Source organism: Dipodomys spectabilis, unplaced genomic scaffold, assembly GCF_019054845.1.
Source record: "Dipodomys spectabilis isolate Male_0828 unplaced genomic scaffold, ASM1905484v1 ptg000003l, whole genome shotgun sequence".
Lineage (NCBI taxonomy): Eukaryota > Metazoa > Chordata > Mammalia > Rodentia > Heteromyidae > Dipodomys > Dipodomys spectabilis.
This window is the reverse complement of record NW_024870680.1, coordinates 12636416-12662853: the sequence shown is the minus strand read 5'-3', so window position 1 is coordinate 12662853 and position 26438 is coordinate 12636416. Positions and strand designations below refer to the sequence as shown.

The 26438-nt window shown below is 49.8% G+C and overlaps 1 protein-coding gene across 1 annotated transcript in view; it reads right to left on the bottom strand.

Annotated features, from left to right (window-relative positions):
* Positions 1–10580: 10580 nt before the first annotated feature.
* The window catches only part of LOC122113673 (guanylate cyclase D-like), a 40700-nt gene continuing 24842 nt past the window's right edge, over positions 10581–26438 (bottom strand). The window contains exons 11-19 of the mRNA XM_042686736.1: positions 26240–26389; positions 23809–23957; positions 20796–20959; positions 19256–19448; positions 15743–15917; positions 14453–14551; positions 13557–13651; positions 13117–13202; positions 10581–10693 (exon numbers count right to left, since the gene is read on the bottom strand). Coding sequence (XP_042542670.1) covers positions 10585–10693; positions 13117–13202; positions 13557–13651; positions 14453–14551; positions 15743–15917; positions 19256–19448; positions 20796–20959; positions 23809–23957; positions 26240–26389 — 1220 coding nt within the window. The 3' untranslated portion in view covers positions 10581–10584. The remainder of the gene's footprint in view (positions 10694–13116; positions 13203–13556; positions 13652–14452; positions 14552–15742; positions 15918–19255; positions 19449–20795; positions 20960–23808; positions 23958–26239; positions 26390–26438) is intronic.

Here is a 26438-nt window from a genome sequence, read left to right as displayed (position 1 = left end):
GGCTCAAATGTAGCCATGAGCAAAAAAGCTCAAGGACAGTGTTCTGGCCCATAGTTCAAGCCCTATGACAGACAAAAAACAAAAACCAGGAGGGGTCTTGGAGCTCAATCTGCCCACAAAATTAAACCCGGGTTAATCTAGGCACTATCATAGACAAACTTTTTTAAGTTGTCTAAAAGTAAGGTGTCTTTTGCTTTGGGGGTTGCAGCAGGTCTTCCCAAACTTCCCCCCATTTCTGGATATCAGGCCCAACCAAATTGCTGGTTTCCTCCCTGCTGGGTGTGACTTAGAATTCTGGGGCTTCGGGACCAGGGACCCTCCAGGCCTTCTGGACAATGATCACCAGCAATGAGAGAGGGGCCATGTGAACCATTTTACAAAGAGACAAGTGAGCATCCGGGGCCTGTTGCAAACCCAGGTGGACCAGGTAGAAGCTGGGTTCCCTGATGCAGACTAGACACTGTCTTTTCTTCCTCCCATACAATCACTGTAGAAATGGCCCTAAGATAACCCAGAGATGACACGTCTTGACAGCAAGTGGTCCGTGGGCCTTGACCTAGCTTTGGCCTAATCTTGGCAGAGCTTTAGGTAGATAGTGGGTCAGGGAAGGTTTCCTGGGGGAGAAGGATTGAGCTGCCATGAGGAGATGGAAGGAGGTGGCACCTAAGACCTGAGAAAGATATCAAACTTCCCCTTCCTTCCAGCCTCCATGGATCTGTGTTCCCAGAGTTCCAGCTGACCCATCCCACGCTTCTTAAGACTCTAGTGCTGTCTTCTGGTCAGGTTTCCCTTTGTAAAATGGGGAGAATAGTTGTGTACTTCCTGTGATTGGTGCCAGAACTAAATGTAAGGGTTCCAGGCTGGGGCCTTTGCCCACTGATGTTAGTGGTATTTTGGTGATTGTTGAACACTTCTGCTATATCTCAAGGACTTCCTTTACCAAGTCCTTTCTTTAGGAGCCACATGACTGGAAACATCCCTCACAGGTGCCCTGTAGTGTGAGCAGAGCATGAATAAATCTAATGCAGGCAGCCCAGGTTTTCCTACCTGACCAGTGCCAGTGCTGCCTCACCCTTCCCAGAACTGCAACCAAGCAGAAACCACTGGCCTGGCCCAGTGATGGAACAGCCATTTCAGCCCCCACCTTGGGCTGTGGTTATGGTTAGTTGGTTCATGGGGTTCCACCTTACTCAGGGGCCAGATAGGGCTTCCCAAGAGTTGAAGACATGGGCAGCCAAGCATGCCCACCCACTACAGATACCCCTTGAGACTCAGGGCTAAAAGCTGGGAACTCCTCAGCCCTCCTTCATCTCCTTCCTTCTTCTGCAGTCACATGGTGTGACTTTGTGAAACTTGCTTGATCTTTCTGACCTTTGCTTGTTGTTCTGCAGAGCGAGACTAATAGTGTCACTGATGCCCTGGCTTGCTGGGGTGATCACATGTAATACTGTGTGTAAAGTACCTATTAAGGGGCCTGGCCAGTGTTACTGCTCAGTAAGCATGACCCCTTTACCTTGTGGGTCCCCAGGAGGTCGAGATAAAAAAATAAATCTAACATCTACTCTTCTGGAACATTCAGAGCGCACAGGAGGCTGCTGAGAACACAGAGGATGACTGATCCAGAGCCATCAAAGGCCAAGTCCACCAGCCTGAGCTTGACTCTGTAGAAGGAGGAGGAATGATGGGGCCAGAGCAGGGTTGGATTTACTTGACAAAAACCACATAGAAGGAACCAACTTACCATTCAATACCACTTAGTTCCTTCGGGCACTCTCCAAGAATGGGGGTCACCTTGGGACAGCCCTCAGGTAGCAGCTTAGACATCAGTGTTGGTATTTTTGTGGAAATGCTTTCATTCCTTTTGCATCTATTAGTGAAGACATTGTTTTTAACTGGGTCCTTGGGACTCCCAGTCTGGGACGGTACTTCTCCGACTCCTCAAGGTTCCTTGGGGAGTTCATTCAGGCAGATTAAAACCTCAGGGGTCTATGAGGAGCTAGTGGCTCAGAAAGGCAATGGTTTGTGTGTCCTGTGTGATCTGGGACAAGTTGCTAAACCTCACCAAGCCTTGCTGTCCATGGGAGAGCCAGAGTGACTAGGACGATGACATCCTGGACTCTCAGTGCAGTGTCCACTGCTCTCCACTGAACACCCTCTGCAGCCCAGTCATTGCTCTCATGCAGAATCCGAATCAAGACAGCTGTAGCCAGCCTTCCACATTGATGTTTTTCTTCCCAAAGAGAGGTTACATCACTGGCCCTGGTCATACACCTTTGGAACCAGGAATCAAACCCAAGTCTCTTGCTTCCCAGATTTCAGTGCACATTGTCTGTCCTCACTCTTTGCAGGCCCCATTTAGGTTCTGGGAGTGGAGGAGTTCCCCCATCAGCTGTAATGGCACTCTGATTTGGGGGCAAAGCCTCGGATTCTTCAATTCTTTCCCTTTCCTACCTTTCTTGTCCCCTAGGGCAACCTGGTAAAGATCATGACAGCCTAAGACCACCTCCTGACAAGACCGGAGGAGAGAATCACCAGTGTAGTGAGTGTCAGAGTCAGCACTGGGGACCAGGAAAGCAAACACCCGTAGACACTGAGGACTCTCTTGCTCTGAGAAGTGGCTGGTCCTCTCAGCCATTGTGCCAAAGGCTTATATAGGACCAGGCCTGGAGCCAGGTGCTTTTCCAGAATATGTCCTGCTCACAGCTGCCAGACTAGACAAGATATTATTGTCCCTTTTATGGAGAGGGGACTAAGACTTAGAGCTGTCTGACTGGTGCACACAGTAGACAGGACAGGGCAGGCACCATCCAGATCCTCAGGCTTTGAGGTCCTTGCATGCAGCCTGTTTTGTTTTCTTTTGTTTTGTGTTCTCAGTGGGACATGAGTCACCCCCTCCTTGTGGCACTCAAAATCACTAGCCAGGGGTTGCAGGTGCTAGTGTGTCCCAGTTGCCTCAAAAGCTATATAGGAGGCTCCTGGCTAAGAATCCCGTCAGTGAGCCCTGTGGCTGGGGGCTATGGAGGCTCCTAGGGAGTGTGGAAGGCTAAGTGAGAATATTCAAGACCCAGTGAAGCAGGCAGGGCAAGATCAGAAGCATTTGCACAGCCCGAGTCTGTGCTGGGCCACGGAGCATGAAACCACAGCTTCTGCACCCAGAGGATGCTGGGAACTGAGGCTTTGTCCCATTTTAACCATTTGAATGTCAAACCCGATGGGTTAGTTTCTTGATTGGTGCTGAGTGGAACAGTACAGACTTTGCTTGTTTTGTCCCTGAGGCTGCAAAGCACCAACGCCAAGAGCTGCCGAGTCCAGGGCCAGGTGATGGCAGCATGCAAGCTCTGAAGCCAGCAGTAATGGGTCAGGATGCAACACAGGCTTTCATGCTGCATGAAACAGCCCTGCCAGCCCCTTGGGCACAGTTCTCCCGCAGCCTCTGCTTCCCCATTTGTAAGATGGAGCCGTCATTCTTCCCCCTAAAGGAACAATAAGGAAAGAGTCAGTGTTGTTGAGAAAAGCAGAATGGTACAAGATGTGAGGGCTGACCTAGTTAGTGATACCATCTTCTTTGTGAGAAAGCATTTGTTCTGTGGGTAACACGTACAGAGAGAATGCCAGTGATGGAGAGCATGCCAGTGAGTCCTGGGAGGCCTGGCCTTGGAATTTCTGCATCAAAGACTCCCCTGTAGGCTCATGGCATTGTGAGACCACTGAGAGCACTGTGGAACTCCATGGCAACCTGAACTCCCAGCTCGCTAACAGCAGCCTCCGTCTTCTTCAGAGTGATCAAGCCACAGGTCCTGGCAGAGTGTCTAGAATCTGGCTCCCATGAGCCCAAGTAATTATCACAGTTAACAGTGATATTTTGGAGAATGCTGCCTTCCTTTTCTGCTTCCATTCCAATAAGGAAGGCAGAACCCAAGCCCAGAGAAGGTGAGCATGTTGTCTGAGGCCACACATTAGCTGAGGGGCTAATCCTCTCCCCCATCCTATTTTCCTTGTAGGCCTCTCATTTGGGACTCAGATTCACAAAGCAATCTCTATGGGAATAGAACCCAGAGCTTTGCAAAACTGTGGAGGGGCTGCTTAAAACAGGGTGGTTTATTTTGCTGGGGGGAATAGGGGTGCCTGGAAAGTTGTGCCAGTCCTGAGGCTTAAAACTCAGGGCCTGAGTGCTATCTTTGAGCTTTTTTGTTCAAGGCTAGCACTCTACCACCTGAGTCACAGCTCCACTTCTGGCTTTTTTGGTGGTTAATTAGAGAGAAGAGTCTCATGGCCTTTCCTACTCCAATCATCAGGTCTCAGCCTCATGAGTAGCTAGGATTACAGGGATGAACCACCAGCATCTGGCTAAAACCCATTCTTGGACTCTCCCTTAGGGGACATGGTTCAGTAGGCTGCAGGTGGGACCCAGCTTGTCCCCTAAGAACCTGGCTGTGGCAGAGCCAGGACAGTGGGCTCTGTAGGGTTTGAAGTCACAGTCACCACATACAGACACACTCTGAACAAGTCTAGTTAACAACTGTCTCACATGCAAAATATACCACACACACTGAGTACACACACTGTACACATTAACACACACACAGGTGTGCACTGCTCAAATCCCATTTGTACATCAAGGATTTGGAATGCCTAGGCTCTTCAAGCCCATGCAGAACTTTATGCGCACGCCAGAACCGCACCTGGTGTGCATGGATGTACATGCATGCAGCCAGGTGGGCCTGTATGTGCATGCTCTCGTGGGAACTGGGTTGCTGTATCTCTCCATTGGGAATGACCCTGACATTCTCAGGGCAGACCACACATGAGTCAAGTCATTTTCCCTAGGGCCGATTTCCTGGAGTATAAAATGGAAAGCGGGAAAGGGCATGGTTTGATCTAATGAGTCCAACAGTCTGCCAGAGCTCCCTGGGGATCCCACAGCTAACCCAGGCAGTCTGCTGGGTTGGGCCCAGGCTCTGGATCCCATCTTCTCCCAGCAGGATACTGGGAGGAAAAAGTCAGACTACCTCCCAGGTCTAGAAGTCTGGAAAGTGTTTTTGTGGCCTTTAGGACTGTGGCTCTCTGTCCTCTGCCAGTTTGTGTGGCTTCTGAATGCTTGTCTGTTCTCTCTCACCCTGCTAGTGACCTGGATTTGAGGCCTGAACTCCATTTCTCCCCAAACACACTTGTCCCTGCTTACTCCAGGGCCAGCCTTGGATGCATGTTCTGCTGGAAGGGGCTGGTTCAGGGACCCTCAAGGCAGCCCCTACTCCTGCAGGCTCTCCTAGCACCCAAAGGGCTGGGAATCCAGGCCTCCAGGCCCTCACCCAGCCAGGCCTGTAAGGGAGCTGTCTACTTTTGTTGCCTCCTCTCTCCTCACTGCTGTCTCCAGCTGCCTCATTCCACCAAGCTCATTTGTAACCCCCGCAGCCAGCACCTCTGTGAACGGTTACCAAGGGCTGCTGCATACTTCCCAGCTGCCTTCCCTGTCCTTCTGTAATCTGCCCAGTTCATTTATGGCTGGTGCCGGCTCCTCTGGTGCTCTTCTGGCACTCTTCTCGGCACAGCTTCCTGTTTGGCATGACCCCACCCCCCAACACCATTTTCCATGTGGCAGCCAGGTGAGTCTCTCCAAAGCACAAGCTGACCAGGCAGGTCTTCTGCTTCACAGCCTTTGATGGCCCTGGCGGGAAGGAGAGCAGCACACATTATACTTCCTGTGTTCTTGTCTCTCTCACTACTCAAGGGCCAATTCCATACCATGAACCCACACACATGCTTTGCCCACCTCTTTCCCCTTCTCTAGCCTGCTGCATTAGCTCTACTAAACGTTCCCTGGTCTCTCCCTCTCTCCCTGCCCACCCCCTCTTTGTGCTGGATGTGGAGCTTGAACTCAGAGCCTGGGCACTGTCCCTGGGCTTTTGTGTTCAAGGCTAGCGCTCTACCATTTTGAACCACAGGACCATTTCTGGCTTTTTGGCAGTTAATTGGAAATAAGAATCTCATGGACTTTCCTGTCTGGGATGGCTTTAAACCTCAATCTCAGATCTCAGCCTCCAGAGTAGCTAGGATTATAGGTGTGAGCCACGATGCTGTTGGCCTCAGCCTTGCCTGTCTACTGTTCTGGACCTAAGCCAGAACTCATCTGTATCCATGTCTTGGCCCCATTTTGTAGGGGTGACTATGTGTCACCTTTTCCCTAGTGCATGGTTGTGGCCTTTGGGCTGCAGGAGGGTGGGGAGGCAGATGATGGGAAGCTTGGGAAGCTGAGGTCCAGTTCTGCCACTAGCTTGCTAGGTGACCTTGATCAGAGTCTTAAATAAGACATAGCCCACTTACCTAATGTGACTGTAGCAGGGATTAAATGATGGCTCTATCATCATATTCACTCATTTCTTCCCCCCCACTCTGTGTTTTGGTACTAAGACTTGAACTCAGGACCTAGGCATTTTCTATTACCTTTTTCACTTAAGGCTAGCACTTTACCACTTGAGCCACAGTTCCACTTTCAGATTTTTTGCTGGTTAATTGGAGCTGAGAGTCTCATGGACATTCCTGCCCAGGCTGGCTTCAAACAGTGACCCTCACATCTCAGCCTCCTGAGTAGCTAGGATTACAGGTGTGAGCCACTGGTACTCTACCAGCTCCCTTTTTATAGTGAAATGAAAGCCCTCCAGTGGCTGCCCACAGGGAGCCTTCGAGATAGCATGCCCAGTGCCCAGGAAGGCCTGCAGCTGCTTTCTTTTTTTTTTTTTATTTTTTATTTTTATTTTTATTTTTTTTTTTATTGTAAAGCTACTATACAGAGGGTTACAGTTACATGAGTGAGGTTATGAGTACACTTCCTCTTGAACATTGTTACCCCCTCCATTGTTTTCCCCCTACCATCCCCTCCCTCCCTCCCTTCCCGAGGTTCTTTTTTTTTTTTTTTTTTTGATTGTGATTAAATGATTACATAATTTCAAAGTCACAAGTTCATTCTTGCAGCTGCTTTCTATGGATCCCTGGGCACCATCTACCCTGCAGTGGCTCTTTAGGTAACCACCAAAGGAGCAGAATCCTGGGGCTGGGAGCAGAAGGGCTTGGGGACAAAAGGGTATTGGAAAGAGAGGATGGGGAAAGGAGAGGTGGATGCCAGGGAGGGAGCTCTGGGCAGGAGTACTGAGCAACTGGCTCTTTTTTCAGGCTCCAGACAACCTTCAGTAAGTACCTTCTCACAGGTACCCTGGGAAGTCAGATCTGGTTTTAGTGATGATGTGGGGGTGGACAGATGGGGAGAACAGACATCCACCCACCCCATCTCCACTGCCACCAACTTCCCCAGGGCCATGTGCATAGGGCCAGCTGTGGACAGGGGTGACAGGAAAGTCTCCAGGGGTTATTACAACTCTTAGTAGGAGTATTTTAAAAAAGAAATGAAAACCCTCTCTGTCGGAAGTGGGACAGGATGGGGCTAGGGTACAGGGTAGGGAAGGGCTGGTAGGCTGGGGAGGTCAGTTGGTAGGCGCTTCTTTTCTGTCAGCAGTAGGATGGGGCATGTGCTAGGTGAGAGAGGCCTGTGCTGCAGGTGCTCTGAGATGGGAATGGAGGATGGGCCTTGCTGAGAACTGAGCTACTCAGGCCTGAGCAAGACAGAGTCTATGGCTAGGTATATAGAACAATGGTATGGTATTTGCCTAGTGTGTGCAAAAGCACAGCAAAGAAAGAAAGGAAGGGAAGGAGGAAGGAAGGGAGGAAGGGAAGATGGAAAGGCTAAAACCACCATGGGGACTGGCTGGGACTGGGTGATTGTGGGGTGGGACCATCGCTGTTCTGGCTCACTAGGGAGATGACACAGAGATTCTGCTGCTGGTTTGGAACCCAGAAGGAAGATCTAAATCATCAGAGGAAGGGGCCTGGCAGTGAGAGCCAACACCTGCATGTTGGGGGTGTGGCAGGCCACATGGCCCCAGGAGAGTGTGCTCTGACAGTGTTCCTCACCTGCTCGTGAGTTAGTAGGAACTGCAGAGCTGGAGGCTACACAACCCCTTTGTGTGGACTTGGCCCAGGTCTTTTGGATAGCAACAGGACACTGAGCCTTGATGTCCTGCATGTGTGAGCCTCCCCAGCAGGGTGCAGCCCATCTTCCCTCCCCAGGATGGACAGCCATGCTGGCCACTAGACAGGAGCCCAAGGAGCTGGCTGGGCCCTCTCTTTAGAACAACTTGACTGCCCCCTAGTGGATTTCTGAAGAGTCACTTGGACTCACGGAAGCACTTCAAAGAGGGACCAGACCACTGTCCAATCCTGTCTCCCTTGATGGGAAGACCAGAGCATCCATTTGTTTGTTCATCCATTCATTTGTTTGTTCATTCAGCTCTAGCACCCACCCCTCCTGGACTTTGGACAACAAGAGTGAACTCCCCACTGCATGTAAGGCCAGTATAGCAACTGCTGGTTCATTCAGGGGGTGGCAGGGAAGGGATTTCAGGAGGAGGTGGCTTTTTAGGTGGAATTGAGTGTGTTGGAGAGGGATGAGGCCATCAAGGTAGAGAAGACAGCTGAAGTACAGCCATGGCTCTCTAAGGGGTCCGAGGCAGAGTAAGGAACGTGCCACAACCGAAAAGTCAGTGCCTGGGGAACAGTAATGTGCAGGGCTTCCATGCCAGCTAGAGCCTTCAGGCTCAGTTAAAGAGTAACTCCCAAGTGGCTCCTACCTGAAGAACCAGGAACAAAATGATTCCTGTGGTGGCCTGTGAGCCCCATCTAACATGAGACCCTATCTCCAAGAGATTGGCCTGTCCCTTGGAGGCTAGTAAGGAGGACAGAGTGGGACCCTTTGCACCAGCTGGCATTCATTGCTCGGAAAAGACATAACTAGGGCTCCATCTCTGGGGTCCTACCAGGGCATGCATGTAATAGCCCATATAGGGGCTGGGGTGGCTTCACTCCAGAGTTGTCAGGCCCAGTACCTCCCAGCCTCACCCCTACTCTGCAGAAGAGAAAGCTGTATGTCCCTAAGGCTGCTTCCCAGGGAGCCTTTCCGGTATCATTGCTATTTCTCTGGGCTCTTGTAGCTCAGTGTCACTACTTCAGATCAAGAAGCAGATGCACTGGCAGGGACAAGGCATACCTTCCAGCCTCCAGTCCATGTGTGAAGGTGAGCAGTAACTGCTGGCAGGATTGAGAGAGCGACCACTATGTTCCTGGCATGTGCCTAGCCCACCACTAGCACAGAGAAGAGGAAAAGGATGGAGGCAGAAGCCTGTCAGGCAGGGGTGTTGCAGGCTTCTGTGGATGCTGCCTGTCTCCTTCGCCCTAGCTAATGGCAAAGGTTATAGAAGGGGATCCTCAGATAGCGGGAAAGGTGCAAATTGGAAAATTGTACAGGGAAGCTAGGCGTGGGACATCTCCCAAAGCAAGATCAACATTGTCCCCTGTCCTTTACATACCTCCCATGTCTGTCACTCTCTCTGTGTCCCTGGCTCTGTGTCCTTGGCTTTGTCTCTCTATTGCTGTCTCTGTCTCTCTGTCTCTGTCTGTCTGTCTGTCTGTCTGTCTGTCTGTCTGTCTGTCTGTCTGTCTGTCTGTCTCTCTCTCTCTCTCTCACACACACACACACACACACACACACACACACACACACACAAGTATCTCAAAGTCTGGCCATGGCAGCCCTCAAGCAGAACATTTTCCTAATGACCCCCAGTTCCAAGTTGGGTATCAGCTCCCTAGGGGTCTTTTGAAGAAAGAGTTTGTTTAGGGCTTAACCTGCCCTCCTGCCCCTCCCCTCACCTCAGTACTCTTTCCCCTTAGCTGGGAAATTAATTTCATGTGTGCCTGAAATCAGTCCACAGCACAGCGATTACTCAAGAGTTGGGCAGCAGTTTCTGATAAAGAAGCTAGTTTCACGAATTGGTCATGGGTTTTGTTTAGTTTTCTTCTAGAAGATAGAAGTCCCCATTTTCCTGAGAGTCAAGGAATGTTCAGTTCCTACCTCCTTCATCCCACCGTGGAGATCCTAGGGCCCAAGGCTGGACTCCAAGCCCAGTGCTCAACACACATGCAGCAGGGCTGGCTGAAGGAAAGGAGTCAGAACGCGCTGGCTTTGTATCAGAAGCTTCTGGAATCAATCCCCTTGGTGTCCTTAGAGATGCCCCGTGGCATCCAGAGGATGCTGTGATGCCAGCATGTGCCACAGGTGTACCGGAGTCCTCACTTGCCTGACTGATCCATGCCCCCGGCCTGCTGTTGCCAGACCAGCTGTGCCACTCAAGGGCATGATGACTTCAGCCCCTCCACTGTGTAGTGGGGACAGAGACCCTCCACATGAGCACTCATGAGCTCATACTAATGAGTATTCTGAGTCAAATGTTTCTAGAATGAAGTGCTGTAAGAATATGAGAGATTATTTTTATTCTTACTGTTTTTGTATCGAGACAAAATTACCACTAGGGTCCATACAGGAATGTACATGCCTGGGAATCGCTGCTGGGCATTTACTAATGAGCATTCAGTGGGTCACCAAGGCTGACAGGGGAAAGCCTTCTACTGGAAGTGGAAAAGGGTGGGGTTAGTTCTAGAGTCCTGGTTGCCTTGGTCACCAGCCTGCTGCTCCTCTCCTCAGGGCCTGGCCCTCTCCTCCCCTTGGCAACCTGGCCCAGCTGAGGCCTGGCGGGCTTTGGCAAAAGCCACCCTGATTTCTTGGTTTATGAGGTCCTGCCAGTGGTCTCTGAGGATAAAAGAAGAAACAAGAATTACAAATGCTAGTGGCTCATACCTGTAATCCTAGTTTCCCAGGAGGCTGAGATCTGAGGATCTTGGTTGGAAGCCAGCTTGGGCAGGAAAGTCTCTTATCTCCAATTAACCACACACACAAACTCACACAAAAAGAAAGCAAGGAAGGAAAGAAGGAAGGAAGGAAGGAAGGAAGGAAGGAAGGAAGGAAGGAAGGAAGGAAGGAAGGAAGGAAAAAGCCAGAAGTGGAGCTATGGCTCAAGTGGCAGAGTGCTAACCTTAAGCACAAAGCTCAGGCCCCGAGTTTAAGTCCCAGGATGGCGGGGGCAGGGAGAATCACAGCCACCTAGAGCAAAGGTCTGGGCCTATAGTGCCCCCTTCAGAGGCCCTGCATGAGTTTCTGTATGTTATGTGTATGTGTGCTTTCCTGTATGTTGTGTACACATCTGTGAACTTGTGTATGTTTGTATATGTGCATTGTTCATCTGAACATGTATGCATATGTGAATGTATTTGTGTGCTTCATGTTTGCACAAGTTTATGTATATGTGTGGCTTTTATGCATATTTATGCATACATGGTGTGCACATGCTAAAGTGTATGCTGAGCGCACATGTATATTCGTGTTCTGTACATGTGCATGTATGTGTATTGCATGCATATATGCATATACTTGTCCTTATGTACATTCATGTGCATAGTATTTATGTGCATGTTGTCTGCATAAGTATACATTTCTGTGTATATACATGTGTACTGCATGTGTGCATGAATGCAATCTTATGTCTATGTGCATGCATGCATATATGCATATATGTACACCCACGGGCACATGTTTGTGTGCATATGTGCCGTAAGTGTATACATGTGTTATACTGTATGCATGTGCACATGATGCCGTGTATATGTGCATGCATGCAGGTGTTTATATGGATATGTGCTTTGTGTATACATATGTGCATGCAGGTTTTAAGTAGAGTCTCCTCTGCCTGCCTGGGGGAGGGGGGCAGGCTGGAGGGCTTCCCAACTGAGTGATGCTCTCTGCAACTAATCTCCACTCCCCTCCTTCCCTGAGCCAGAAGATGAAAACATCTCTGGCACTTTCTAAAGTTTCTGTTTAGGAGTGGAAAAGTCATCAGCTGAGAGAGCTTGGAATGATAAATGGCTGCCAGACTCCCAGGTTCCCAGTCCCAGGGCAGGGTGGCCAGGCCTGGGGGAGGCAGGGAGCTGCACTTGTAGGTCCTGCCTGGACAGAGCAGGAGGAGGGCTGGTGTCCAGAGCTCACATCGCCTAGGCATGGGCACCAATGGGTGGATGTGCTTGGTGCATCCATCATTCAGGAGCTTACAGGGCTGGGAAAGATCTGTACACATGTCAGTAAGAAGCAGCAGGTGGCAACTGATGTGATGGAGACTAGCATGCTGAGAATGGGCTGGAGGGAGATGGCAAGGCTCCAGAGTGTATGACCAGAGCCCCCTCTGCTGAGGCAGCATTGGAGTGGAGACCCCCACAACAGGAAGGGGAGGGCAGCTCTGGAAGAGTGACAAGTAGCCAATCAGAAGTCCTACTGAAGGGAAAACTCTGGGCAGGGAGACAAGCCTGGGCTCTGGCTGGAGCTCTGCAGTGGTCATGCCACAGGACCCGGAAGGGCTTAGCTCAGCCCATCCTTCATGCTGGAACAAGCCTGTTGACCGCTGTGGTTCTGGAGACCTCCTTTCGGCCTTCTGTAGACCTCTCACAGATTGAGGCAGGGGAAGGGAGTGAGCAACAGCACATTGGGGTAAAAATATTAGTTCTCCCTTGAGGCCCTCAATGAAGGGGTTCTAAAAGATAATGGTAGAAGGCACATTTCTAGGCAAGCAAGCTCTTGAAATTCTACTCCATGACCTTTAAAAGGTGAGTGCCTTAGCTAGTCACCAGTGACTCATGTCTGTTATCTTAGCTACTCAAGATGCTGAGATCTGGAGGGTCATAGTTCAAAGCTGGCAGAAAAGTCTGAGAGACTCCATTTGCAGTGAATCAGCAAAAAGCTGATCTGGAGGCATGATGTAAATGGCTAAATACCAGCTGAGCAAGCAAACCAAGTGAACACAAAGCCCCAAGTTCAAATTCTGGAACTATCAAGGAAAAAAAGGAAGACCTTAACATCTAAAATTTCCACAGGAAATTTAGAGGTGACAAAGATGCAGTAACAATATGATACTCAGGACAGTGAGCTGAGCTCAAGTGAGAAAGTTAGAGGTCATGTCGAGGCCAACAGGGGCTGTGTTGAGGTCCAGTCTTGTCACCATCAGCAGAAAGGTAGTGGCTGCTAGACACTGAAGGATTCTGTATTCCACACTAGGCAAGTAATACTGTTTATAAAACTGACACATAGCAAACCAAACACCAAAGAGTCTGAGCATCGCCCTCACTCACCCAGGTGTGATGTGCAGAGGTGTGGGCAGAGGTCTGTGGAAGCCCACCTTCCCCACCAGCCAGTAGGTCTCCTCCACACCCTTCCCCTGCAACCAACAGGAAGGTAGGTGTTGAAAGGTTTCTCCCCACTGAAAACCTCCCCACCTAGAAATGGGAATAGAGCTGGGTGCCATGGCTCATGCCTGTAATCCTAGATACTCAAGAGACTAAAATCTGAGGATTGAGGTTCAAAGTACATCTAGGCAGAAAAGTCTATGTACATCTCCAATTAACCAGCTAAAAGCCAGAAGTGGAGCTGTGGCTTAAGTGCTAGAGCACCAGTCTTGAGCAAAAAGATCAAATGGGAGTGCAAGGCCCTAAGTTCAAGCTCCAGTAATGGCATCCAAAAAAAAGAGGGGGTGCCCAAAAACTGGACTCTGGGAACCAGGAAATTCTCTCACCTTCAGCTCGGTCTGACCCCTGACATCAATTTTGTAGCCTTCGTCGAGGCTGAGCAGGGCTTGGACAGTGCTTCGGCTGATGTGAATTCTGTATGCTGTGAAGGGAGAAATAAGTTACCACCTGCCCACAGCATTCAATAAAATCAGTGACACAAAACCAGTCACACACACAATACTGACATGCGCAATAACCTCCCTCTGCTATCTTGTTCTTCTTTCAATAGCTGGTCACTGTAAGAGGTCCCAAAGAAAACCAAATTGTATAGAATAAGTGTTAAGTAGAAGTCAAAGGAAGCCAGAATCCTTACACTAATTTTTGCTTGGAGGGAACTCTATTAAGGCCACACCAGAGAAAACAAGCCATTTCTTTTTTTTTTTTTTTAAGAGCAGGACTCCCTGGGGGCGGGGGGAGGATCACCCAGTCTGTTTGTTCAGTGTGTGCACTGAACAACTTAGCCAGAAACAGATCTTGAGGCTGCTCTAAGCAAGACTTTAGAATAGCCCCTGCTCCTACAAGGCTGTAAAGTGTTGAGGTGCTAACATTGCAGTGTTTAGATGTCCTGCATCATGGGATACAATCAAGAGAAAGCCCAATGTGGAATGGGTCTCTGTTACACAATGGGATCTACAGGAAGAGCACCGTGCTCAACACTAGACAAGCCATTGCAGAGCCTGGGCCAGGATCCATTTTCCCACCTCTTGAGCCAGTCATTATTTTCTCTGCTAATTCCTCGAATCACAGAAGTCCTGGGGGAAGCTCAAAGGACATACAGCATCTCTCTTAGATGGCTGCCTAAGACACGCTGCCACCAGGTGGTGAGGTGGTGACTAGGCACTGTTTCAAATAGCCCGGCTATGAGTCCTTCCTGGGCAGGAGAGAAGAAAGAGATACTCACGTAGCCCTGTGGACTCCATCCTGGAGGCAGTGTTGACAGTGTCACCGAAGAGGCAATACCGAGGCATGGTGAGACCCACAACGCCCGCCACACAGGGCCCTGAAACCACAAATGTGCCTGGTGAGCTCTAGCAGGTCCTGGGCCAGACAGAGGTCCTGCTACCAGCTCTTCCTTCCCCCCTCTCCCCCCCTGCTATTCCTCTCTGCACGTCCTGGCTGCAGCCAGGGTGAGGATAAGGCTGAAGTTTCCAACAGCACCAAGAGAGGAGTCAACGCGCATGCTCAGCTCTGGACTGGGGTGGGAAAGGAGGACTCAGACAAATGAAAGCCTGCTCCTGCTCTTGAGTAGGCAATCAGCCCATAGGAAAGGCATGTTTCTTTCAATCAATGCTGGGATAATGGAGAGCCTGTGTCAGCTCAGGAGAAGACTCCAAACCCAGAAAGGGGGACTTGCAGGAGGAGGCAATGGCCTGAGCTGTCTGGAAGGATTAGCGAATGAGTAGGCAAGGAACAGCAGGTGCAAAGGTGTGGAAGCCTTTGGGAAATGCAGCTAAGTAGAGATGGAGAGGGAGGAGAGGAAGAGTGGTAGGAGGAGAGTTAGAGAGGTTAGTGAGGGTCTACAAGGTACAGGCATTGTGGACATGATCCTATAGGAGCCACAGAGCAGGGCGAGTGGGGGGGGGATGGGAAGGGTACATTGAGACTCTAGTCTTTCCCACAGCCACATTGGACTCTTTGGATGACACTGGAAACTTGTGCTGTCTCCTCTGTCAGACTATCTGCTCCTCTATGTGGAATTATATGGAGAAGAAAATCCTCCCCCACCACGGAAAAAAAAAAAACAAAGATTTGAATGTAAGCATCTTGGAAATATGGGTTTATAACATATTACACCCTTAAGATAAGAGAAAAGCCAAGCACCAATGGCTCACACTTGTAATCCTAGCTACTCAAGACGCTGAGATTTGGGGCTCACAGTTCGAAGCCAGCCTGGGCAGGAAAGTCCATGAAACTCATATCTCCAACTAACCACCCAAAGGCCAGAAGTGGAACTGTGGCTCAAGCAGCAGAGTGCTTATCCATGAGCAAATAAGCTCAGAGACAGCACCCAGGCCCCTGAGTTCAAGCCCCAGGACTAGTATATGCACATGTGCATGCATGCACGCACGTGTGTGCGCGCACGCACACATACATACACACACAGAAATAATAGAAAGGAAGTGAAACAAAGGTTTCGTGGCCTAGGAAAACTAGTTTGTGCCTGGGCATCATGATGAGGCCCCAGCCATACCTGAGTGCAGACCAGCCCTGATGAGAATGGGCATGTCCGGCACATGCCTCATCCGGAAGTCACCTGCAGAGCTGAGGATGTCCAGGGCCATGTTGGCGACCTCACCTGCGTGCCGCCTCCCGTTGCGCCAAGGCAGCCCCGATGCTACCATGTAGGCATCGCCAATGGTCTCCACCTGGAATCCCCAGGGCCACACACTTCACATGGGAGCATACACTCCTACCTGCCCACACCTACCTCCAGCCACACCTCCCAGCAATCCCAGCCCCATCCCATGGGTCTCTAGCATATGGTGCCGCCAGCAGGTACTTCTGCACTGATTGGAGCTGCACTTTTCAGTCAGGTGGCCTCTGTCTGATCATAGGTGACCAGGCATTTTGTGTCCCCAACCCAGGCCACAAGCTCCCAGAGAGCCATCTGCAAGAGATCACAGCTGCACATCAGGGCCTAGTCTGAAGAGCACACATATAGACCAGATGCCTCACCCCCAGCCATGTTTCAAACCCTGATGATTTCCAATAGAGAAGAAAGTAGGCTCTTGAGCAGCCAGAGCTCTGCCTGGCAGAGCAGCTCACCTGGGCAGCCCCAGCTTCCCTTCACCTCCTGTGGGATGCATGGAGAGGAAGATGGAGAAGAGCCAGGGAGAAGCTGGGGGACACAGAAGCCACTGTGGCCATAAGCCCTCAGAATCTCCTAATTTGAAGAGACTCTAACCCACACCTTATTCTGGCCAGGGCTTTGTGGGGTGGGTGCTGCTCTATAAGCTTCCAGGCCAGCCTCAAGGGCCCCAGGATATACTTTCTACTGTCCTCATTGTAGAGCAGATAATAAGCTATCTAATAGAGGGGCATTAAAAAGAGTCAAATCATCCAGCTAAGCTAATCTGTGGGGACACTGAGGGCCTAAGAAGCCACTGGTACTTCAGAGGCAAGTGGAAGGAACTCCTCTGTTGGTGTCTGCATGGTCGACTGCACTTACCCTAATTTTGTTTTGGGGGGGAGGGGTGCCAATCCTAGGGCCTGAACTCAGGGCCTGGATGTTGTACCTGAACTTTTTTACTCAAGGCTGGTGCTCTACCACTTAAGCCACAGCTCCACAAATGGCTTTTAGGTGGTTAATGGGAGATAAGAGTCTCATAGATTCCCTTGCTCAGGCTGGCTTCAAGCCACAGTCCTTAGATCTCAGCCTCCTGAAGAGCTAGGATAACAGGCATGAGCCACGAGCCCAGCAGCTCCTTTCTTGATCAGCCAAGCCAAATTACACCATGGGCCCTTCTATACATGACTTACAAGAGCTTCGGGCACAGAGAGGCAGCTTGCCCAGGGGCAGATGGCACCATAACTGTCTCAGGCCTCAGCCTCAGGCCGAGAAGCTGCTTGTGAACCCTGAGCTCTGCCTCTAGAAGTGCTCACTCAGCAATGAGGCCTTCCAGGAGGAATCCCAGATCTCGGCAGAACCAGGAAATGTAGCCTGGCTGCCTCCCAACCCAGGCTGGATTAAAGAGCAGTAACCAGACCCTGTGGGGGATGGAGGGGAAACCGAGGTGGATGGTGTGAGTGGTGAGAGACACATCACACATCATAGGGATGAGGCCTCTCGTGCCCACATCTGGAGGGGGGCGCAGGCCTTGTTCAATTTCATTTCCCTCTGCCAGAGAGATGCAGGCCTCTTGGCCAGAGTACAGAGCAGAGTGGAGTGTGTGATTCAGAGCTGGGGGACACATGTGTGAGAAAAGATTAGCAGAGGAGAAAGGGATGGGCCAGGGGTGACTCAGGGTATATCAAAGCCATGGAGATCAGTGAGGTGGTGAAGAATCTCTGCCTGGGCCTCGGGGGGAGAGACAGGAACAGCCATGAAGACTCAGGGTGGGGGAAGAAGAGTGGGAAGACAGCCAGTCTGTGAGATGCTTCTTGGAACCTGGACCCAAATGGAGTCTTCAGCAGAGAATAGGAGGGGGGCTGCAGCCTTGAGTATCAGTGGCTTAGGTCTCTGCGGGCCAGTGTGGCTGCTGTCATAGAGAGAGAACTTATAGAATCCTCTAGACGCTGTGATTTCCTGTTCTGGCTGTGCTGTCTCCCAGCTGTGTGACCTCATGTGGTCCACTTCCCTCTCTGGACCTTGGGGTCTTCCTCAGTCAGTCAACATCCATTCCCTGAGGACCCACTATGTGTTGGGCACTGTCAAGGGCTAGCACAGATTGGCTCAGGATAGAACTGCAAAGCGCTGACCAAGCGTGTTAGGAAAGCATCACACAGAACACCTCGCCAGGTCTGGGATCCAAGAGGTCAGACCTGAGCCCCAAGAGATGGTGGGGAGCCAGGAGAGGCCGATGGACCAGAGGGAGGGTGGTGTTCCAGGAGAAGGGAACAGTATGTGCAAAGTGGGGGGAAAATCTAGAGGTCTTCAGTGGCTAGAAAGGTGGGCCACTACGAGCCCAGGGTTCATACTGAGTGTGTGTGTCACATGGATGCTGAACTTTCCTGATGAAAAGCTTTGAGATCCATCACCCAAGTTCAGATCTCCACTTCAAAATATGTCACCATAAGTCACTTCACCTTCTTGCCTCACGTTTCCCATCTGTAGGAGAGAGATGCTGGTTCCCAGTTCATGAGTTCATGCCGTGCTGATTAAAATGGGCCCATATGCATAAAGCACTTAATACCAGCATCTGGTACACAGACAGCACCCAGCAAGTAATGGAGAGGAGAGGGCTGGAAATGCCCCTTCTCTTCAACACCAAAGAGAGGCACCTCCCACCACCTGTGTGTTCCTCACTGGCAGGGGCTCAGCCTTCCCTGAGAGTCCCTGTATGGTGGCTGTCATCAACTCTTCTCTACTGGACTGAAAACTCCTTCAGGGTGGGGACCTGAGCTGAATCATGGGCCAGACACAGAGGGCTTGACCATAAGAGTGTTAAAGAGACAGAAAGATGGACAATGAACAAGTGAATACTGTGGTCAAGAAGCACACACACACACAACATGACCACACTGTTCATCCCTCTTTGCATCCACAAGCCAGCAAGGACAGCTTCTTTCCTCACTTTGTGGACTTTGATGGGTCTTTTGCTCTGACCTATAGAGTATGTCAGCTATAGCAGTGTGCTCAATCCAAAGTTAGAACCCAAGAGGGCATTGTGTCACTGGCCTCTCCCTCTTGGGGTGTAAACACCCCAAGACTAGCTAGGAGATGAGAGACTGTGTGGGCCAGAAACTAAGTTGTTCTAGCCAAGGCTCCCGAGATATGAAGAACCCAGCTCAGGTCACAGAGCTGCCCACCTCAAATACAATTGCCCACCACAAACATGGCTGCTCACAGATATGAGTGAGCCAAGGAGAAACTTCCACCTGACTCTTAGGGTTATAAAAGATGCTTAGCATTTCATGCCACTGGACTTTGGGCTTATTTGTTACATAGCAATACCTAACTGATACAAAATGGGTGAACGGAAATAAATTTGTTACTTGCAATAATAAAGAGAAAGACCCAAGGCCCCTCACCTGCTATCCTCACCTTATACACATCATGGCTGCCCAGGATGGCGTCAAACAACGTGTAGAGATCATTGAGTAAACCCACCACCTCGAGGGGCTCACTCAGGGCTGAGATCGTGGTGAACCCCACAATGTCGCTGAAGTATATGGTAACCTGGTCAAAGTACTCCGGCTCTACAGCGGCCCCCATCTTCAGAGCTTCAGCCACAGGCCTGAAGGGATGGAAGAGACAAGTAGGGAGATCTTTTATTACAGTTTGGAGGTCAGGACGGGAGGTGTGGGAGGAAGTCCTGAGTGGAGCACAGGGAGATCTGGGTCAGATCTGCTGTGGGAGCTAACATTCTCCTTGTCAGGAGACATGTGACATGGAAGTGCTGTGCCCCTTCCTTGTTCCCAAGGGAGATCAGAAACTCAACACTGGTGTGCTCAGGACAGTACTTTGCACATGACACAGGGCCATACGCTGGACAGGGCTGGGTGCTATGGCTCATGCCTGGAATCCTAGCTACTTTGGAAGCAGCAATCAGGGGATCAAGATTTGAGGACAGCTCAAGCATAGAAGTTCTTGACACTTCATCTCAACCAATGACTGAACCAGGCGCCGGTTCCTCACATCTGTAATCCTAGCTACTCAGGAGGCTGTGGATCACGGTTCAAAGCCGGCCTGGGCGGGAAGATCCATGAGACTCTTATCTCCAATTAACTACCAGAAAACCAGAAGTGGTGCTGTGGCTCAAGTGGTAGAGCGCTAGCTTTGAGCTGAAGAGCTGAGGGACAGTGCCTGAGCCCAGCTTTGAGCCCAGAGTTCAAGCCACATGACCAACCAAAACACACACACACACACACACACACACACACACCAAAAAAACTCAACCAATGCCTGGATGTGGTCATGTGTACCTGTTATCCCAGCTTCAAGGAAAGCACAATGTCTGGGTGCTGTGGTACATGGCTGTCATCCCCAGAGACGTGGGGAATCACAAGTAGGAGGATCAAAGCCCAGGCTGGCCCAAGCTTAAACCAAGATTCAACCTCAAAAATAACCAAGGCAAGCCAGATGCCAGTGGCTCGTGCCTGTAATCCTAGCTACTCAGGAAACTGAGATCTGAGAATCATGTTTTGAAGCCATCCCAGACAGACAAATTCAAGACTTTTATCTCCAATTAACTAGCAAAAAATGGATCCGTGGCTCCAGTGGTAGAGCTCCAGCCTTAAATAAAAGAGGTTCTGGCATAAGAAGGAAGGAGGGAAGGAAGGAAGGAAGAAAGGGAGGGAGGGAAGGAGGGAAGAAGGGAGAGAAGGGGAGGGGAAAAAGGAAGGGAAGGGAAAGAAAGAAAGAAGAGAGAAAGCAAAGGCAAAGGGGACTTGGAAGCATGCCTTATATGGTAGAGTACCTGCCTAGCAAGTGTGAGGACCTGAACGAATTCCTCACCACCAAAAAGAAAGAGAGGAAAAGAGAGGGTATTGGGTAAATGAACAGCAGTGATTGGATGGAGTCCAGATTCTCTGCTGAGTTCCAGGCCCCTGCTGGAGACCCCTGGCAGCCCCAGGCCACTCACGGTGGGAGCATCTGTGATAGCAGCCTCTCCGTCTTCCGCCTCTCCAGCTCCAGCTCCTCTGTCCTCTCCTGGACCAGGTCCTCCAGGTTCTGGGAGTACTTCTCCAGCATCCTCAGCATGGAGTCAGCAACGTTGCTCTTTTTACCTTGGTTGATACTTTTGAACTGGGGATGGAAAAAAAGAATCCCAATTCATCCATGAAGGTCAGCTAGGAATTCTGGGGCCATAGGAACTCAGCAGAGTTCCTGCCTAGAGGAGATGGATGGCAGTGGAAGATATGTAAGTAAGGAAAGATGCAGAGGGCTGGAAGGGAAACAGGGTTAATTCAGTGTGTGAGGCAGGCAGGAAGAGGAGCCTTTGCAAAAGAGCCTTAGTCCAGCAAACCAGAGCATTACCATTAACAAATAATCTCATTGCAAAGGGCTTCGCAACAACTTACACAGGCACTCCATGTTCTTCACCAAGGTAGGTAGATAGATAGACAGACAGATATACACACAGGCAGACAGACAGATGATGGGTGGGTGAATATGAGAAGTAGATGATCAGTAGATGGACAAATAGAAAGTTTATATGTAATATAGTATATTAATATGTTTATATCTATACTATATATTTTATTTTTTATTTTTATATATTTATATACTATATTTTATTTTAATTATTTTATATATACATAGAAAGTAAATATATAATATTTACATATTGTGTATAATATATTGCTATTTTGACCTCCCTAAATAGATAAGTCTGTTTAAATCAAAAGAGACAATGCTGGACACGGTGGCTCATGCCTATAATCCTAGCTATTCTGAAGGCTAAGATCTGAGGATCACAGTTCAAAGCCAGCCAGGGCAGAAAAGTCCATGAAACTCTTCTCCCTAATGAACTAGTAAAAAACCTGAAAATGGAGCTGTGTTTCAAGTGGCAGAGCACTAGTCTTGAGCGGAAAAAGCTAAGGGAGAACACTCTGGCCTTGAGTTCTAGCTCCAGTAACACACACACACACACACACACACACACACACACACACACACACACACACACACACACACACACACACACACACACACACACACACACACACACACACACACACACACACACACACAGAAAAAAATTAAAGGAAAGATTGTTTTTTAAAGTTAATCCAAGAATGGGGTTTGCTTGAAATTGGTCACTGTTTTAGAGATAAACTTCCTAGCAACAAAACAAACAGGGAAGTACAGATTACACAATCTGCAGAGTGAATCAGGCACCAGAGCTTTAAGCTAACTGCTAAGGCCAATCAAAGACAAGTTCCAGCCTTCCTCTGAGGATTCTGTGGCTCATATGCTGCACTTTCAAGGACGACTTTGTCGGAAATGTGGCACCAAGCTTCCTAAGGAGACTTACTAGAACCTTCCCAAAGAACAGCCAGTAGAAGTAGATCAGTGATCAACAAAGTATGTGGGGGGGGGGCGGGGGGGAGGGGGTCTATTGTTAGCTAAATCCAGCAGCTGTAATGTATATGTATTTGTATGTATGATGTGAGTGTGCACATCCAAACTCCATCAACACCACTTCTTTCAAAAAAGTCTGCAAGGGACAGAGAGCCAGTGGCTCCAGAAGATCACAGCTCAAAACCAGCCCTAGGCAGAAAAATCAATGAGAATCATATTGCCAAAATAACTAGCAATGCCAAGTGCTGTGGCTCACACCCAAAATTCAAGCTGCTCAGAAGGATAAGATCCAGAGGATAACAGTTCAATGCCAATCCTGAGGAGAATCTCCAAAATAACCAGCAAAAAGTGGGCTAGAGGCATCGTTTAGGTGGTAGAGTAGCAGCTGTGAGCAAGCAAGCTGAGCAAGAACATGAGGATTTGAGTTCAAGCTCCAGGACTAGAACAAAAAGAGAAAAAAAAGTCTGCAAGGCATGACTGTATGTCTAAGGCCAAAGTATGTGTACCTCGTACTGGCCATCAAAATCAGAGACACAAGCTATAATAGTCAGCCAGGGTAGATAAGAGTGGTGCTTAAGATACCAGCAAGGACACTTCTGTGCCAAGAATCCATTTTATAATTGAAGAAACAAATTACTTGTAACTGCTTTACAACCTGAAGACGTTCACATATTAATTTTATCTTCAACCATGCTTAAAGTGATGTTATCATTTGGAATGTTTTTTCCATTGTTCCCCTTAGATTGCTTTGAAGTGCAATTATAAAATCTGCAAATATTTCTACCTTCCCCATAGTCACCTTTTTGTCAGATTGCTTTGGCTTGCACACCCAGGCCTTTAACTTCGAAGGTAGTTCTCTTTCTCCTATCCTTCTGCTCAGAGAACTACTTTGTTTTTGGTGGTGGTACTGGGGTTTGAACTCCAACCCTTCCACTTTGCTGGGCAGGCACTCTACCACTTGAACCATGCCCCAGACTCCTTTTTTCATTTGCCATTTTTGAGATAAAGTCTTTCTGGATTCCTGGTCCAGTCTGGACCTCACTAAACCTCACCTTGGCAAGCTGTCACTGTGGTGGTCGGGAAGTGAAAGGTAAAAAAGCAAGTTGAAGATGTAGACTGGTCTTAAGGGAGTTGGCATGCTCAGTCAGGCCCAGACCCCAGGACTCGTGTGGACTTAACTCGATCTACCTGCTGCAATCCCAAGACATAATGGAGGACTCCAGTGCTCCTCTCATCTGCCCCTCTCCCCTGACTTTGGAAGCAGTGCTGTTTCCATTGCCACTAACAGCCTTTTGGTTCAGGCACCAGGAGACCTGGTCAAGGGTGGAGCTCCCCATGCAAGCAGACAGACAGACCAACCAACGAGGGTTGGCCTCATTCACTTGCTTGGGAAAGTCCCTTCAACCTATCTGAGCCAAGGCAGGACATTCAGGACTGTTCTCCTCCAAGGCCCCAGGGTTGCTTTATTGGCTGTGCCCCCTGGCTGCATGGCATTTCCAGGCTCTGGGCACAGGGTGGTCAGGCATCTGGCCAGGCAAGGTCCATAGATAGGTTCCTCTGGGAATGCTGACCTGGCTGTAGATCTGGTCCAGGCTTGGTCTGTCATCTGGAGCCTCCTCCCAGCACTCCTTCATCAGCCGGATGCACTCAGGGGGTCCATGGTCAGGGGATACTAGTGGCCGGTAGAGAGGTGAGGAAGACACCACCTTCCGGATGATTTCTGCAACAAACCCCAAGGGCTCATGGGAGGGGCTTTGAGGGAGGTTAAGGGAGGCTTAAAGTGGTGTGGATCAGGCCCCGAGGATGTTCTAGGTCCCATGGCTGTCTGATGCACATACCTCCCTGCCTTCCCAGGTCTGCCCTACCACATAAGAGCCCTGGAATGGGTCTCAGACCAGAAGCTCCAAGTGCTGGGTTTGAATTCTGGCTCTGTCACCATCTTGCTTTGAGATAGTAGGGAAGATGGTGACCTCTCAGTCTCCCCATCTGTAAATGAGCTCAACATTTTGCCTTCATGAGAGAGGGGTGCTGGGAGGAGGGAATGATGCAAGGCAAGTTGTCCTCCATTGCTGGGGTTCCATTGCCAGCAACACCCACTGGTGAGCTTGAAGCCCTGATTCCCTGGCTTTTGCCACTATCCCTGCCACCTAGTCTGGGGCCACACTCTCAAGACTGCTCCTTCCCATCCCCGCGATGGTCACTCTCACACAATCCCACCATAGCTGTCCCCATCCATCCCTTCTCTATGTAAAGACCACCCAGCAAAGCCACCGCCAGGCCCCCAGGTGTTCTCATCTGACTCGATCACTAGCCATCATCAAAGACTCTCCACCCAACAATGGATAGAAATGAGGCCTGCCTCTGGAAGCTGTGGGGGATATGGGAGAGTACAAAGAGCCTCAAGTCAACTGGGAAGAAAGGCTGGGCACCAAGCACAGGCCCTGGAAGCAGAGGACCAGCATGGGGCTTCTAAGCTTCATTAGCATTGTGATGGTTTATTTTACCTCTCAATTTCTTCCTCTATAAAGTGCACAGCTAGTATCACCTGCCTATTGACTTGTGAGGCATAGCAGGTTCACCTACTCTCGTGGGAATGGGAGCCTTGGGGCCGCAGAGGAGAAGCATCTGGATTTCAGTCACTCTTTCATCCCTTCTTTGGCCTTCTTATTGGGATAGCAAAGGAGGCATCACCCCCATGTCAGTGGCTTATGCCTGTAATCCTAGCTACTGAGGAGGCTGAGATCTGAGGATCACAGTTTGAAGCCAACCTGGGTAGGAAAGTCAGTGAGACTCTTATCTCCAAAAAACTACCAAAAAAGTCAGAATTGGCTCTGTGGCTCAGGTGGTAGAGTGCTAGCCTTGAGCAAAAGAAGTTCAGGGACAGTGCCCAGACCCTGAGTTCAAACTCCTGGAACAGCACAAAAAAAAAAAAAAAAAAAATAGGGAAATTGAAAGTCTGTAGGAGTACTTCATGTCACCACCATCCAAGCAGAGCTGGTAAAATACAGCCATCAGGACTGGGCCTCGTTTTCAGCCAGCTTGCCCAGGGTGTCCAAGGCCTGCAGGCGTCAGATCCCCAGGCCATAGGCCCCAGGCTTAGGGAAGCTGCATGTACTCAAAATGAAGAGCATGCAGATGGACTCTCTAACATCGCCCACATGCCTACAGCTATCCCTATCCCCCAAACCAGCCAGATAGTTTGGGACAAATAAAGTACAAATCCATTTCAAAGTGTCCTTGAGATTTCTGTCATCCATGAACAGGAGAAGTTGAATAGTAGCATCTGAGACTCTGGACTTTTTGACATTAAAACGGATCCTGATGTGTGAGTATCCCCCTGCTATGGGGAGCCCAGGCCAGGGACTTGATCTACCTCTTTGTCCTTCATTGGAGCTGCTCATGCAGCCCTGTGGACCTGGTGGGCTCTAAGATGAAGTGAGCCAGGATGGTTTCAAGGAATTTTAGGTTAAGAACACCACGCTGGAAAGAGAGGACCTCAGTCCAGATCCTAGCCCCCTCCCTCCTGGGAACTCCCTGCCTCTCATGCAGTTAACTCATCTCTGAAGAGGTGGCTCCCATCTTCTGGGGCTGGGGAGGGAGGAGTATAACATATGAACATGCTTTAGAAGCTACAAAGGACCCTATGCACCCAGATCTTGAACTATCATCAGGGGATTCCCCGTTATTCCACTCTTAAAACTACCCAGAATGATGTTTGTAAACAATAAAGGGACTTTGCCAGGTTCTTTGTCTCAAGTGAAAAAGATGTGCACACAGTCACTCTACAAGGCAGGCATTGTGCTCCCTATTTTACAGATGAGGAAACTGAAGCTTAGAGCTAAAAGGGCTTTACTCAACATCTTTAGGCAAATCTGGCTGATGTCCCACAAAGTTTACTTATGGTTCTTTTCAGGCCCAGGTCGAATGGTCGTTACAGAGCTCCCCAGCTACTTGGAGACTCCAGCCAGGGACAGGACAAGCAGGGGGACAAGGACACTGTACCTTCCGCTGAGAGCCCTGAGGAGCTGTAGGGTGGGCCTCGAGTCAGTACCTCCTGCAGGATAATGCCCATGCTGAACACATCCCCTTTGAGGGTGCCTTGCCCGGGCCCCCCGGGCCCCCGCAGCAGCTCAGGAGCCGTCCACAGAAGCTCTGCAATCACAGGGCAAAGCCACGCTGCACCACACTCTGTACCTGAGGA